The sequence below is a fragment of the Micropterus salmoides genome, unplaced genomic scaffold, assembly GCF_014851395.1.
Source record: "Micropterus salmoides isolate LMB-PRFRI ecotype aquatic unplaced genomic scaffold, ASM1485139v1 Ms_hic_scaffold_17, whole genome shotgun sequence".
Taxonomy (NCBI): Eukaryota; Metazoa; Chordata; class Actinopteri; order Centrarchiformes; family Centrarchidae; genus Micropterus; species Micropterus salmoides.
Genome location: NW_024040817.1, coordinates 3,037,848 through 3,052,302, shown reverse-complemented (window position 1 = coordinate 3,052,302; position 14,455 = coordinate 3,037,848). Strand labels below are relative to the sequence as shown.

Sequence of the window (14,455 nt, the reverse complement as noted above, 5' to 3'; positions counted from 1 at the left end):
TAAAACGTGAAATGACTTAAGGTATCGGCACGTTATTCATACACCTTTTGATGATATCAGGTTGACTGTGCTATCATCAAAAATAGAGTTGCAACTTGGGAAACAGTTGAAAAATCTTATTTATTGTGCAGAGGAAGGAAGATGTTTTAAAACCAGATGGACAGAAGAGATCTTGAAGAAATTCCCTTAAAGTTGCATTTAGTGTTTCTGGGTTTTCGAAAGACTGGCAGGAACTCGTCTTTCAGGAAATTCTTGCTTGCTCTGAGTTTAACTTTAGATTAGATAGAGATAAAATAAAAATAAAAATCATGTCTTACTATTAGTAGTTTGAGACTCTAATCCATTCATCAGTGCATCATCATAGACATGGTGTCTTCCTTCATTTCCTGCCAATCACAATTGTGAACATCAGAGATTAATGAATGATCAGAGATTAACTGCTTTAAAATCAGGCTGACTGTGATTCTTCTATCTGTGAAAACATGGCTGTATTCAAAGAGCTAGATATGGTGCCACCACTCAGCGTTGCTTCCAGTTTGTCCAAGCAGCTACTGTCACTACTGCAAGATAATACTTTATAGCACAAAAAGTGTTTCACCCATAAAACTCCATTATACATTTGTTTTCCCAAGTTTTGTGATCCCAATGCAAAGTCTACCAGGGTAAAATTATAATATTCCTTTGTTTTCTAATTTTTTTTATCATGCTGCGAAGACAGTTTAACATTTTTCAACCAAAAACACATAAACACAGTTCACATAAAGTCCAGGTCTGGTTTATTTACCTTGTCTGTATCTCCTAGTGAACAAGACGATGAGGAGGAGGAGGAGCACGAGGAGGACGATACCTATTCCAAACAACACACCATGAAGTAGTCGCCGGTCTTCAGGAGCAGATGGAAGACAAAGTAAAAACTACTTACCAAATGAAACAGTACATACAGACATAATACATGTCAGGTATACAGCAGTAGAGTTTGGCAACGTCTGGATAAAACTATTTACTTCAGTCTGTACTGTACAATTCATAATTTCTATTTTAGGCTGTTTTATACTTTTATTCCACTATTGTACTTTTAATTGTAGTACAGTTGTTTGGACAGCTGTAGTTACAAAACACTTTTCATATTAAGATTTTATCTCTTTTTGGAACGTGGGCTGGTATATGTAAATTTTGTGGGATGTAAATGTTCTAGCACTTGTTGGCCTTCACCTGTGTTCCGCGGTCTTTTGCATACACAAGATTTACATACGAAGGAGAAAACAATGGAGATTAATGTCAATTTCATGTACTGAACTCTTTTTATTCAACTATGCCGAGGTAAATACAGTTTTCTATTGTAGTACACCTTTAAGCACAATCTCACTCACAGGCGGTCAGAGGTTGATCACTCATCGTTGGCTGAGTGGTGGAAACTGTAGATGTTCCTATAATGATCAGACATAGTAGAAACACATTTTAGATTAATTTTGAATCAATACATATATAAATCATTGAATGTTGTAGAGAGTTACATCATTTTCTTTTCATGCTTTTAGGTTGTTTCAGAAAATGTTGAAAATGCAAAAAACTGTGAGAACAATAGAAAATATACAACATCAACAGATTTTTAGTAATAAATCTTAAATCTTTAACACCATGGCCATGCTGAGTGTTCAGATGTGTGAACACTAACAAAGAAACATCCGTTTGACACTGACAGCCATGTTTGTTGTTTGATTTGGCATCGTGCACCTGGAAAGTAGAGGTTGGATGTTGGAAATTTTAGGGGGAAATTCTGACCTCTGACTTTGCTCTGGGGTCAGAACCTGCACATTCTGAATGATTACAACAACAAACTGTTGAGAAAGGCTTTGTTCTACGGCTTAAGTTTTAGTTTTAAGAATAGTTAGAAAATGTCAGTGGGACTTTCATCTTTTTACTTCCCAGAAGTTTCCTTCTCTCTTCAGCTCTCCTTACAGAAATAGATATTACAACATCTTTAATACGTCACAAAAGATTCACAATGATTGAAAAGCAAACTACACCACGTCCATTTTGTTGTGACTCTAAAACCACTCCCCAACTTACTACATATTAACATTGAAAAAAATAAAAAAATAAAAGAATAAACTGAAACATATTCATGCTTTCATTCATACTGAAAATAGAACAACTTTATTAAAGTTTGATGTTACCTGGTGGTGTGATCACCGTCAGCTCCACAGCTGCTTCATTATTACAGAAGTATGTTCCAGCGTCTGAGACGACAACTCTGCTGATGTGAAGTGACTTATCTGCTGATGAACTGTATCGTTTCAGTGGGTCATGAATGTGTCTTATGTCTCTGTCTCCATCAACTGTAAGTATGTCAACTCTGTTTCCGTTTGTCTCTCTGCTCCACGTCACTTTACCCTCCACAGGGTGAGGACATGGCAGAGTGATGACGGAGTCCTTCGGCCTGATTATTTTATGCTTTTTCTCTGTAAAAGAAAAACATTTTTCATTAAATATGCATGCATTTTAAGAAAAGCAGTATTTCTGTGAGCAACTCTCGGATCTACAGTGTGTTCACGGTAAGACTAATGCAGTGGATGCACATTGAAGAAGGACACTTTTATCAAAAATGAACAAACAAAATAAATCCAGAGTTATTTATCTAGAAGGCAAAAGAACATTTTTGAGAGTGTAGGGTCCAAAGTTATAAAATATTTTGAGACATATTCTAGATTGAGATTCATATGAAGCTTAGCCTTCTGTGTTCACTTATGAAGCTGCTGTGTGTGACGTTCAGACCTGAAGGTTTTAACATAAACCTAACTGAATCTATTTAGAGAACATCCGCACTAAGCCGGTTTAACTTGGAAATGGCAGTTTTCTCGTCACAAATCGAAGGTTTTCCTAAATCTGTGTGTGGTTGTAAAAGTTAAAAAACCTTTAGTCTCCTCAAACTAACTCTGTGATCGTTTATTCTCAGTGTTCAGCAGCCAAATACACAGCAGAGCTGTTGACATTAACCTGCGTTAAAATTAATATTGAAAAATCATTTTATCAGCAGAGCAGTGGCATGAGCATGATTGCTAGTTAAAATCTTGTGTTTATGGGTTGGGATTCAAGATTTTAAATAATTTGAAAGTTCTTACCTGCGCTGACATTACAGCACAGAACAAAGGCTAACAGGCAGCTGTAGATCTTCATCCTCATCCTCACACAGACTGAAGTGACTGATCAAACAAACACTGTTTAATTCTGAGAAAAGGATGTGTAAACCGGACATTATCGTCTTTGTCTTCTTGTGGTTAATGCCCACTGATGGTTAAGGTTATTTAAATATAGAGCATGATCAAACTTCCCTCCATTCTGTGCCAGTACAAGAAAGAACCTGAAATAACTGACTAAAAGACAAAGACATGATCACCTTATGAAGCTGTTATAACAAACATGGTAACAAACAGTCGACTACTTCCACAGAGCAACATTAGCATCCCATTGGAGAGGAGTTTGTGTCCATAACAGCTGAAAAAGGCAGAGAGCAGAGATGCTAAACAGGAAAACCACCTTTACACATAGAGAGCTAACCACACAGACAATAACGTCACGATCTAATGATGGCGACCTGTGGGAAAACATCCAGCTTGTTGTTAGCTGAGAACTGCTTGGTGTTTGTCTTTAAACTGGCTGCAAAATGTGACCACAGAAAGATGACTGCATGTCACAGTCTCCTTTTAAGGCATTTGAAGTCCACATGAATACTGTGGAAGAAAGCCAGGAAGCACAGGTGTCATGTATTTTCATCTGTCAAGTTTTTTATGTCTAAATTGTTTAACTTTAATAATGGTTTTATTCAAATGAGTCAAAGTGTGCCAATGATTTTGTGGGCTGAAATGACAAATGTTAATAGCATATTTTTTCAAACACTCAGCCTCCGGGCTGACGGCTGGAGTATGGGACCAGAGACAAGGCAAAAGGGCAACTAGACTGGGGGCCAGCAACAGGCCTAGAGTTCGAGCAGGGGGACGGCAATGTGATTGTCTTTTAACTTACAACTTGCACCACCTTACCTGTCTGAGCTAATTACACCATAAACACCAGCAAGACGCCTGAACTCTCCCAATGCAGGTCTCCCTGTCACTCCTTTAATTTAATAAAGACGTTGCCTATTTATTACTGCTAACTTGACCACGGAGCCCTACATGTGCAAAAGTGAAGCCTGAGGTGTCTCTACCAAGCGTCCATATGTGTCAAGTTGGGGCCGAGAAGGTTTTGGGAAATCATGTCTTTATGTCATTTGGTTGTGGCTTCTGAAAACACACTTAAAAGGAAACAGGTACATGTGGAGGGTAGAAGCATCATATCTTATATGTGTACAAAGAAAAGTATTAGATGTACTGTATTTATGCTTTTTTAATGAAAGAAACCATGGCAAATACATTTCAGTGATTCTTGAGATTAGGAACAAAACAGGTTTTGATTTTCTAAAATAAAATCTTGATTATTTAAAAGAAAACTATGTATGCATCTTTGCCAAATGAGGCTTTGGCTGTGTAACCATGTCTTTGAACAACCTCCCAGTTTTCTTTATTAATTACATGTTTGCAGGAACAGCACTAGATTTTTGTCAACACCATCAGAAACATAGAAATGTCATTGAATTTAATTATTACAGATATTTTGACGTTGTTGGTTCTGCTAATAATATACACATTTTTAAATGAGTCATATCACCTTTTAAAAGTTAGATTAGTCAATGTTTAATGGGTTTAAGTTCTATGGATTAACCAATTTAGCATTTAGTCTCCATAATGAACAGAGATACTTAGAAACATTAAAATTACATCTTTGAAACCTTTTGAAAACTTTGAAAATGCAACAATTTTATAGAGAGGTTTTTAAAACAACTTCACTCCATCTGACGGTGGTGCCAAACTTGTAAGAAACAGAAAAATATTTCATTCAAAATTAACATTGAACTAACAAATATTGTAACATTACAAGATGTGAAGAAAATACATTACATAACCAATTGTTTTTATGGATTAACATCACAAGGGAGGAGAGGAACTTTACAGGCAACAGACAATGAACATAAGCCCAAGTGCTGCTTACACATAAACTACAAACCCCGTTTCCAGCAAAGTTGGGATATGTTCCAAAATGCAAAAAACAAAACAAATCTGTGATTTGTTAATTCTTGTGAATCTTTATTTGGTTTCTTTATACGATTTTTCAATCGTTTCACTGACCAGCACAATTGTATTTTGTAAATGTTAACAAAGTTAGATTTTCATGCCTTCAACACAGGGGGGAAGAAGAGGAGTTGGGACGTATGGGTATTTATGGAAATGCTGATGATGACATGGTTGATTGCGGTCCTGCTCCTGAAACTCTGCTAGTTTGCACCACTAAAAGTAGAATCCGCCAAAAGGCTCAATCTCTGCAAGATGGCTCGGGGACCCCTTGGTGCAAAGGGAGCATTTCTCAATGCAAGATTGCAGAGAATTTAGGTCTTTCAAAATCAACAGTACGTAATTTTGTGAAAAGATTAAGGACTTGGGAGACATCTCACTGAGTAAAAGGCAAGGTGGTCACTGGAGCACAGGTTTCATCAGCTGGCAATTTTCAATGCACATTTAAGAGTGTAAGTTGCAACTATTCTTAACAATAATGGAAAGCTGAGTGGCAGTAATAACAATGAACATAGCATCAGTCATTACAGAATATTATTAACAGTGAGGACACAAAAAGTGGTCCACATCTCAAGCACACTTATCTAGTGTTGTAGTACTTGAGACCGGTCTTGGTCTTAAGACCACTTTTTGATGGTCTTGTCTCAGACTCGACCGCCTTTGTACTCCGTCTTGAGGACTCAGGATTTTATTTCAAGACCAGTCAATACCGTAACTTTGGGAATATCAATAAATTGCTTTTGCATTGTCTGATTTGTTAACATCCTAACTTTGATTGGAAGTAAAACTTATTGCTTCAAATGCAGCCAATAACCCTAATTAAACATGTGGTGTTCCCGTTAACGACTGTCACAGCTCCCCACGATGTGTATGTTGATTTCAGCTCTTAGTGTTTGTATGTGGGGGTTTTAATGGGAATGTAGATCTTTCAGATCACTTAGAGAAGTACCTATGGGCTTGTTCCACATTTTGTTGAGTGCCATGCAATGCAGGAACTGGTCTTGGTCTTGATTCGGTCTCGCCCTCGACTGCTCTCAGCCCCTAAAAGTCTTGGTCTTGTCTCAGTCTCGATAAACTCTGGTCTTGGTCTTGACTACAACACTTATCTCCAAAACCACTGTCAAGGTTATGTAGCCTAAGGCAGGATAAGGTAAATGCTGCTTTCACTCACCAGGTAACACCACAATAGCGTCAGCCTCATGGGGCTCATTTTCTGGAACGTTCATTTCTGTAAGCTTGATTTATCCTCCTGCGTAGGATCGTGATCGGAGCGGAAAAGAGACATCAAGTTCTCCAAGCCAAAGATGAAAAGACAATCCAGATAGTTCTCAGCGAAAGGTGCAGAAGCAGCATCTGTGATGGGGGTGCATCAGTGCCCAGTGCCCCTGCATGTCTGTGAAGGTACATTAACACAGAGGCATATTTTGGGATTTTAGAGACAGATCAAGTTGACATCTCTTGCAGGGACATCCATGTCAGCAGGACAGTGCCAGGCCTCCTTCTGCACGGGCTGCAACAGCGCAGCTTCGTAGACACAGAGTGCTCGACCGGCCTACTGCCAGCCCAGATCTGCCTCCTATTGAAAATGTATGGCACCTCATGAAGAGGAGAATGAGACAAGGACAAATACAGACTGTTGAGCAGCTGAAGTTTTGTATCAAGCAAGAATGAGCAAAAATTCCACTTGCAGAACCGGCACATTAGTAGGCCTATCTTCACTTCGCAAATTATTAGAAGTGTAATTAAAAGGAAAGGTGATGTAACACACTGGGAAACATGTTGCATGCATGAAATTTGTTTTTATTTTTTCAAAATACAATTACCCTGGTCAGTAAAAGTGTTGAAACTAAAGGTTCATGTGAATTTACAAATCTCAGATCTTTCTTTTTATTGCATTTTGGAAAGTATCCAACTTTCCTGAAAAGGGGAAACTAGTCGTCACAGTGTTGAAAGCTGGAGGCTTTTTACTGTCAGACTGTCTGAGGATGAACGCTGAACACGGCTCAGTTACTGCTCTCGTGTGATGGAGGATCATTTTCTGTTGCTGCTGTGTGTTGCCCCTGTGTCTGTCGAGCTGCAAGAGAGAGAAGATAAACATGGAGATGATTTTATTAACTTCTGTTGTTACTTTTCAACATTTAAAACATTGTATTTATGGTAATTATTAGTAACGTGTTGTGGTTATCAGTGACTTGCAACTCTGTTTGTTTGTTAGCAGAATGTCTCAAAGAAGACTTTTCAGTTTCAATGACACCTGGTAGAAAGTTGGGACAAGTGATTACTTTTGGTGCAGATCTAATAGTAGCAACAGTGCCACCATGTGGCCGTCTCTGAAGCACTTTACATTAGAGTTATAATTCCTGAGCTGTGATCTCCCCTCTTTTACCCTGATTTTGTACCACACACAAACTGAAACATATAATACTTAGATGAGCCTGGAAAAACGTTTTATTACTATTTGGCGTATCTGACATAAACTGTACTAATTCTTCAATTTTAGATGACGTGACTGTGCTGGTCAATTTGATGACATTTACCTGTAGGTGGCGCTACAGCAACATGATAAACACTGTGAGGGCTTGCTAGTTGTTCAATATGAAAATTGTTATTTTTCAGATTTTAAAATCTTCTTTGAGATTATGATACAGAACTGCTGAATAGTTTCAGACACACAAAACCACCTGCAGGTCAAACTATATTCACCTTTTCTCCAGGAAGTGACAGTGATGCTGAGTATGATGATTAAACAGAGTATTCCAAGTGCAATATGAACAGACGACCACAGGTAAAGAGCACCTGGAAGAGAAACAGACATGGTTTGTTTTACTTGGGAAGAAGGTGGTGTTACAGTCACGGTAACTCAATGCAGTTTCATTCATCTGTCGAGCTGAAAAAACTTGTTCCCAATGTTTACTTTCCACTTTCTCAGACAAATCAGCTCCACAACTACACTCACTATTAGAAACTGAAACCTTTGTGATTATAACAACTGACTTTGTGAAAATAGGGGGGAAATGTACAAGTCTGGCAGGCCGGTACTTTGTCTTAACTTTATTTTTATCCATATCCATAAAATTCCAAAAAAGAAACATTAGTTTGTCACTGTCAGCCATATTTTTCGTGCATGTTCTGAATCATTACAATAACAGACTGTTGGGGAAGGCTCTGTACTCTGTGTCTGTTTTTTAGTGAAACAAAGTTAAATAAATGCAGGTTAAATCCCACTAAATGAGACATCTTTGCCACCTTCTGTTATAAAGTTGTACCTGCGTCAAGTGATGTTAGTAATGACACTGGGAAATCACTCCAAAACTGCTGCTCTATCCTGTGGTGTGCCACAGGGTTCGGGCCTGATTTTATTTATATTGTATATGCTCCCTTTAGGCAACATTATTAGTAATTTCAAGGGCATTTCTTATCACTGTTATGCTGATGACATCCAGCTGTATGTCTCTTTAGGGTCAGATGAGTATGACAAACTGACCACACTATGCAACTGCCTCACCGCCGTTAAAAGCTGGATGGATAAAAAGTTCTTTGAAGTGAACACAGACAAGACTGAGGTCCTTATAGTTGCACCCGATAGCAAAGCTCCCTCGATCACTCAGCATACTGGATCACTTTCATCAGTAGTAAAATCAAATCATAGAAATCTGGATGTAATGTTTGACACATCAATGCACTTTGATCGAAATGTTAACATGTGTTTTTGCTTCATTTAAGAAACACTGCCAAGCTCAAATCTGTTGTTTCAAAACCAGAGTTTGAGATAATAATCCATGCTTTTATTTCCTCCCGCTTAGATTATTGCAACTCCCTTTTTACATCTCTTAGCAAGTCGTCCCTGGACTGTTTAAAAATGGTCCAAAGTGCTGCTGCAAGGCTGTTGACCAGGTCCAGCCATTCTGTCCTCTTTACATTGGGTCATTGTTAAATTTAGGATTCAATTCAAAGTGCTTGTTTTAACATACAGAGCGCTGCATGATCAGGGACCCGGGTACATCTCAGACATGCTGCACCCGTATTTTACCACTAGGCCTTTAAGATCTTCAGACCAAGGCCAACTAGCTGTACCGCGTACACGTCTAAAAACTAGTGGTTGCACCAACACTGTGGAATACTCTTCCCTCAGACCTACGCTCTCAGGTCTCAGACTTTTTTATTTAACCCTTTGTCTCCCTGTAAACTTTTAACTGTGAATAGTCTCTTTAAAATACAAAATGCCTTAACTGTTATTATTTATGCGTCTTTCAACACAATTACATTGATTATATTGACTGATGCCTTTATAATTTTTGATGCTTATTTATGACTGATTGCTCCACTGTTTTATTGTTGCTTTTGTTTAGTATTGTTTTTTTATTGTTTTTTTTTTAGTTTTTTTTGTAAAGCACTTTGTGACTTGCTCTGTGACAGGTGCTATATTAAATACATTTTACTTACTTTACTTAATTACAAAGGATTGTGGATAATCCTCAAAGCAACGGAGGTTTTGCTGCTAGGAAAGGCGTCCGCGGACTAAACAATGTTAAGTTAAGTTAAGCTAGCTTTATGTGCTAGCTGTATTTTTTAAGTTAACCGTTTATTTTATGTGTTGTATAGCCAGGAGGTAATCTCTTGACTATAACTAGCTAACTTTAACATGATGCCGCTTTTCCAGACAGAGCATGTGCTGTTTGTCGCGCTGTTTTGATTCTAGAGTGTGATAATGTGGGAATATTTAAACATGAAGTTGTTTCTATTCTATTGTTTCTTTTCTATTCTATTGTTTATTTGCCTCATGTATTTTTATGTTCTAATAAAGTTACATAATTGTTTATGCATAACTGTGTAATATAAAATGTATGTTAAAAAAGGTAACAGTGCAGGAAATCTGTGTAAATACATTTGGTACATGTTCATTTTTTCTCACAATATAAATTGTGTTGTTTCATTTATTTAGTTTAAATGAACTTAAATCTACTCTACGATCAATGTGTCAGTGTATTGTGCTTTTGAGTTTTAAGATAGTCCACCCTGGACAGGTCGCCAGTTACGTCATCTTCTTCTCATGGTTTTGGGTTGTTTGGTGAAACTTTTTTTCTTTAATGTCATCATACCTGTGTTTACTAGAGGTGTGGATGGTGCAGTTGTTGCTGCTGGAAGAGGTTCAGATGTGGTTTGTCTTGTTAGAGGTGGAGGAGTTGTTGTTGTTGTTGGTTCCTTACGACCTTTAGTGAAGGACGGAGGAAACAATTTAGAGCTGATGCCACGACATGTCCAGCCTCTGTAACTCAGTGCACTCTCTAATTCAGCAATTTGTTCGTCTGTCGATCTGAAAAAATGTGTTCCTGAGGTTTGCTTTCCACATTCTACAGCACAGTAGTAAAGTTCATACTTTTACTCTACTACATATTGTAAATGGTAAACCATGAGCTGAAAGGGAATGTGATATACGCCTGTAGTATCAAAGTTAAACCTGTTCTGCATTAGCTGATTTTTACAGATTACCAATCGATGGAGCTTGACGGGAACACAGTTAATAAGTAACGTCTATTTATGTCACTTGTTTTCATTAAAATCTTTAACACCAAGGCCACGGCTGAGAGTTCAGGGGTGTGAACACTTAACAAAGAAACGTTTTTACACTGACGTGTGTGTTTTGTGCCAAAGAGTAAAGCTGAAGTTTTATATTTTCTTTGCTCTGGTTGTGTTTTTGGGTCAGAACCTGCACGTTCTGAATCATCACAACAACATACTGTTGAGAAAGGCTCTGTTCTACGGCTTTATTTTTAGTTTTAAGTAGAGTTTAAAAAAAGTTTCCTTCTCTCTTCAGCTCTCCTTACAGAAATAGATATTACAACATCTTTAATACGTCACAAAATGATTCACGTGATTGAAAAACGAACTACACCACGTCCATTTTGGTTGAGACTCAAAACTAAAACCACTCCCCAACTTACTACACGTAATTAACTAAACTAACAAAATTAAAAACAAAAGGATAAACTGAAACTTATTTATTCATAGTGAAAACAGAACATGTTACCTTGGAGCACCGTCAGCTCCACAGCTGCTTCATTATTACAGAAGTATGTTCCAGCGTCTGAGACGGCAGCTCTGCTGATGTGAAGTGACTTATCTGCTGATGAACTGTATCGTTTCAGTGGGTCATGAATGTGTCTTATGTCTCTGTCTCCATCAACTGTATGTATGTCAACTCTGTTTCCGTTTCTCTCTCTGCTCCAAGTCACTTTACCCTCCACAGGGTGAGGACATGGCAGAGTGACGGAGTCCTTCTGCCTGATTATTCTATGCTTTTTCTCTGTAAAAGAAAAAAATTTCAATAAATTTACCTGTTTTAAGAGATGCAGTATTTCTGCTATTTTGAGCAACTCTGATCTATGTTCACCATTAGAGACAGAATAACATCAATATGTCCAATGCAGTGGAAACACATTGAAGAAGGCAGCTGTTCTCCACCAAACATCTGACTGTCCTCTTCCAGGATTGGAAGACATAAATAAATTGTAGTTCATTTATGAAGCTGCTTCATAAATCTAAATAAATCTTTTCAGAGTCTGGTTTCCGCCCTCTGTTTTCTGAAAGTTTAAAGCTGTTGACATTAAGCTGTGTTAATATTATAAAATCATTGTATCAGCAGAGCAGCAGCTTCACTGCTGGTTAACAGGTAGTGTTTATAAAATAGTTAGTTAATACTCGTTGATAAAGAAAATTCTTACCTGCGCTGACATTACAGCCCAGGATAAAGACTAACAGCCAGCTGTAGATCTTCATCCTCATCCTCCTACAGACTGAAGAGACTGAACAAACAAACACTGTTTCATTCTGAGGTGAGAAAAGAAACTCAGCTGCCTGCATGTGTAAACCCCATTTTGTTTGGTATCCTGTGGTTAATGAACACTGGCGGTTGCTGCTATTTAAATATACAGCATGATCACATTTCCCTTACTGACTAAAATGCGAAGACATCATCACCTCATGAAGCTGTTGTGCCAAACATGTGAACAAACTGTCGGCTACTTCCACATCCAGCAGACACAGAGCAACAAATATCATCAGATTGGAGAGGAGTTTGTGTCCAAAGAGCAGCAACGGCCATCACAGTTAAAAACTAAACTAAACGCAGAGAGCAGACATCTTAAATAGGAAAAAAAAAATAAAGTTTTCAGCTGCCTAGAGAGCTAATCACACAGATAATAACGTCATGCTCTAACGATGGTGAAGTGTGGAAAAACATACAACTTGTTGTTAGGTGACAACAGTTGTTTTCTCTCTGGGGCGATATATTATTTTTACTATAGTGACAGTGTTTGTATTCAAGCTTAAGCTCGATAGTAATGGAAATGTGAATGAATGTTTTGTAATGTTGTCTTATCTCATGTGTAAGTAGGTGATTGGTGCAGACAAACACGTCACTTCCTACAAAGTTTGTCTTCTCAGGATGTAACACCATTTGCCTGACAAAGGCAGTAACGAAACATTGCCTGCATAGAAATATATTTTGCAAGTTAGACAGTGAGCGGGAGTTTATACTTTTCTGTCTGATAGTGCTGTAGCTAAATTTAAGGATGTAATTCCATCAGCTCTAAATTCATTATCAAGTCACAAAGTAACGGAGGACTCCTATGCTAATTTCAGTCCCTCCCAAATCGATCATCTTGTTGATCGTGCTGCAGGCTCGCTGCGAATGACACTCGACTCTGTAGCCCCTCTAAAAAAGAAAATACTTAAACAAAGACGGTTAGCTCCATGGTATAACACTGAAACTCGCAAATTAAAGCAAATATCGCGGAAACTTGAAAGGAATTGGCGTTCCACCAAAGTGGAAAATTCTCATTTAATTTGGCAAGATAGTCTTAAAACTTATAGGAAGGCCCTCCGTAATGCCAGAGCAGCGTACTACTCGTCATTAATAGAGGAAAGTAGGAACAACCCAGGTTTCTTTTCAGCACTGTAGCCAGGCTGAGTCACAGCTCTATTGAGCCAAGTATTCCCATAGCTCTCAGTAGTTACGATTTCATGAGCTTCTTTAATGATAAAATTCTAACTATTAGAAACAAAATTCACCAAGACCTGCCCTCAACTGGCACCAACTTATCTCTTAACTCAGGAACCTTAGAAACAGCTGTAGAACCAGATATATGTTTAGACTGTTTTGCTTCCCTCAATCTTTACCAACTAACTTCAATAATTTCTTTATCTAAACCATCAACCTGCCTCTTAGACCCCATCCCGACTAGGCTGCTTAAAGATGTTTTACCCTTAGTCAGCACTTCTATACTATTTTTGATCAATCTATCTTTATCAACAGGCTATGTACCACAGTATTTTAAAGTAGCTGTAATTAAACCTCTTCTGAAAAAGCCCATCCGGATGTTTTAGCCAACTATAGACCTATATCTAACCTTCCATTTCTCTCTAAGGTTCTGGAGAAAGCAGTTGCTAAACAGCTGTGTGACATTTCTACAGAGCAATAGTTTGTTTGAGGATTTTCAGTCAGGATTTAGAGCTCATCATAGCACAGAGACAGCACTGGTGAAAATTACTAACGACCTCCTTATTGCATCAGACAAAGGACTTGTCTCTGTACTGGTTTTATTAGATCTTAGTGCTGCATTTGATACCATTGACCATCAGATCCTATTGCAGAGACTGGAACATTTCATTGGCATTAAAGGAACCGCTCTAAGCTGGTTTAAGTCCTATTTATCAGATTGATTTCAGTTTGTACATGTTAACGATGAGTCCTCCATGCATGCCAAAGTTAGTCATGGAGTTCCTCAAGGATCTGTCCTCGGACCAATCCTCTTCACTTTATATATGCTTCCTTTAGGCAATATTATCAGGAAACATTCCATAAGCTTTCATTGTTATGCAGATGATACTCAGTTATATCTATCGATCAAGCCAGATGAAACTCATCAGTTAGCTAAACTTCAAATGTGCCTTCAGGATGTTAAAACCTGGATGACCTGCAATTTTCTAATGTTAAACTCAGATAAAACTGAAGTTATTGTTCTGGGGCCTAAGCACCTCCGTGACGCATTATCTAAAGATATAGTTTCCCTTGATGGCATCGCCCTGGCCTCCAGCACCACTGTGAGGAATCTTGGAGTTATCTTTGATCAGGACATGTCGTTTAAGTCTCACATTAAGCAAATTTCAAGGACCGCCTTTTTTCACCTACGTAATATTGCGAAAATCAGGAACATCCTGTCTAAAAATGATGCAGAAAAACTAGTCCATGCATTTGTTACTTCTAGGCTGGATTACTGCAGTTCCTTATT

General features: G+C 38.1%; 1 protein-coding gene across 2 annotated transcripts; it reads right to left on the bottom strand.

Annotated features, from left to right (window-relative positions):
• Nucleotides 1–252: 252 nt before the first annotated feature.
• LOC119907985 lies at nucleotides 253–12,051 on the bottom strand. 2 transcript variants are annotated; one of them, XM_038725728.1, is made up of 6 exons: nucleotides 11,888–12,051; nucleotides 11,194–11,469; nucleotides 10,265–10,375; nucleotides 1,371–1,427; nucleotides 785–883; nucleotides 253–386 (listed from the first exon to the last, which is right to left on the bottom strand). In XM_038725728.1, exons 1-6 carry the CDS (start codon nucleotides 12,024–12,026, stop codon nucleotides 307–309), a joined length of 762 nt encoding a protein of 253 aa, XP_038581656.1. In that variant the 5' UTR covers nucleotides 12,027–12,051; the 3' UTR covers nucleotides 253–306. The 2 variants fall into 2 exon arrangements, with proteins under 2 accessions (XP_038581656.1, XP_038581657.1); XM_038725729.1 differs by lacking the exon at nucleotides 1,371–1,427 and having other exon boundaries at nucleotides 11,888–12,050.
• Nucleotides 12,052–14,455: the final 2,404 nt, after the last annotated feature.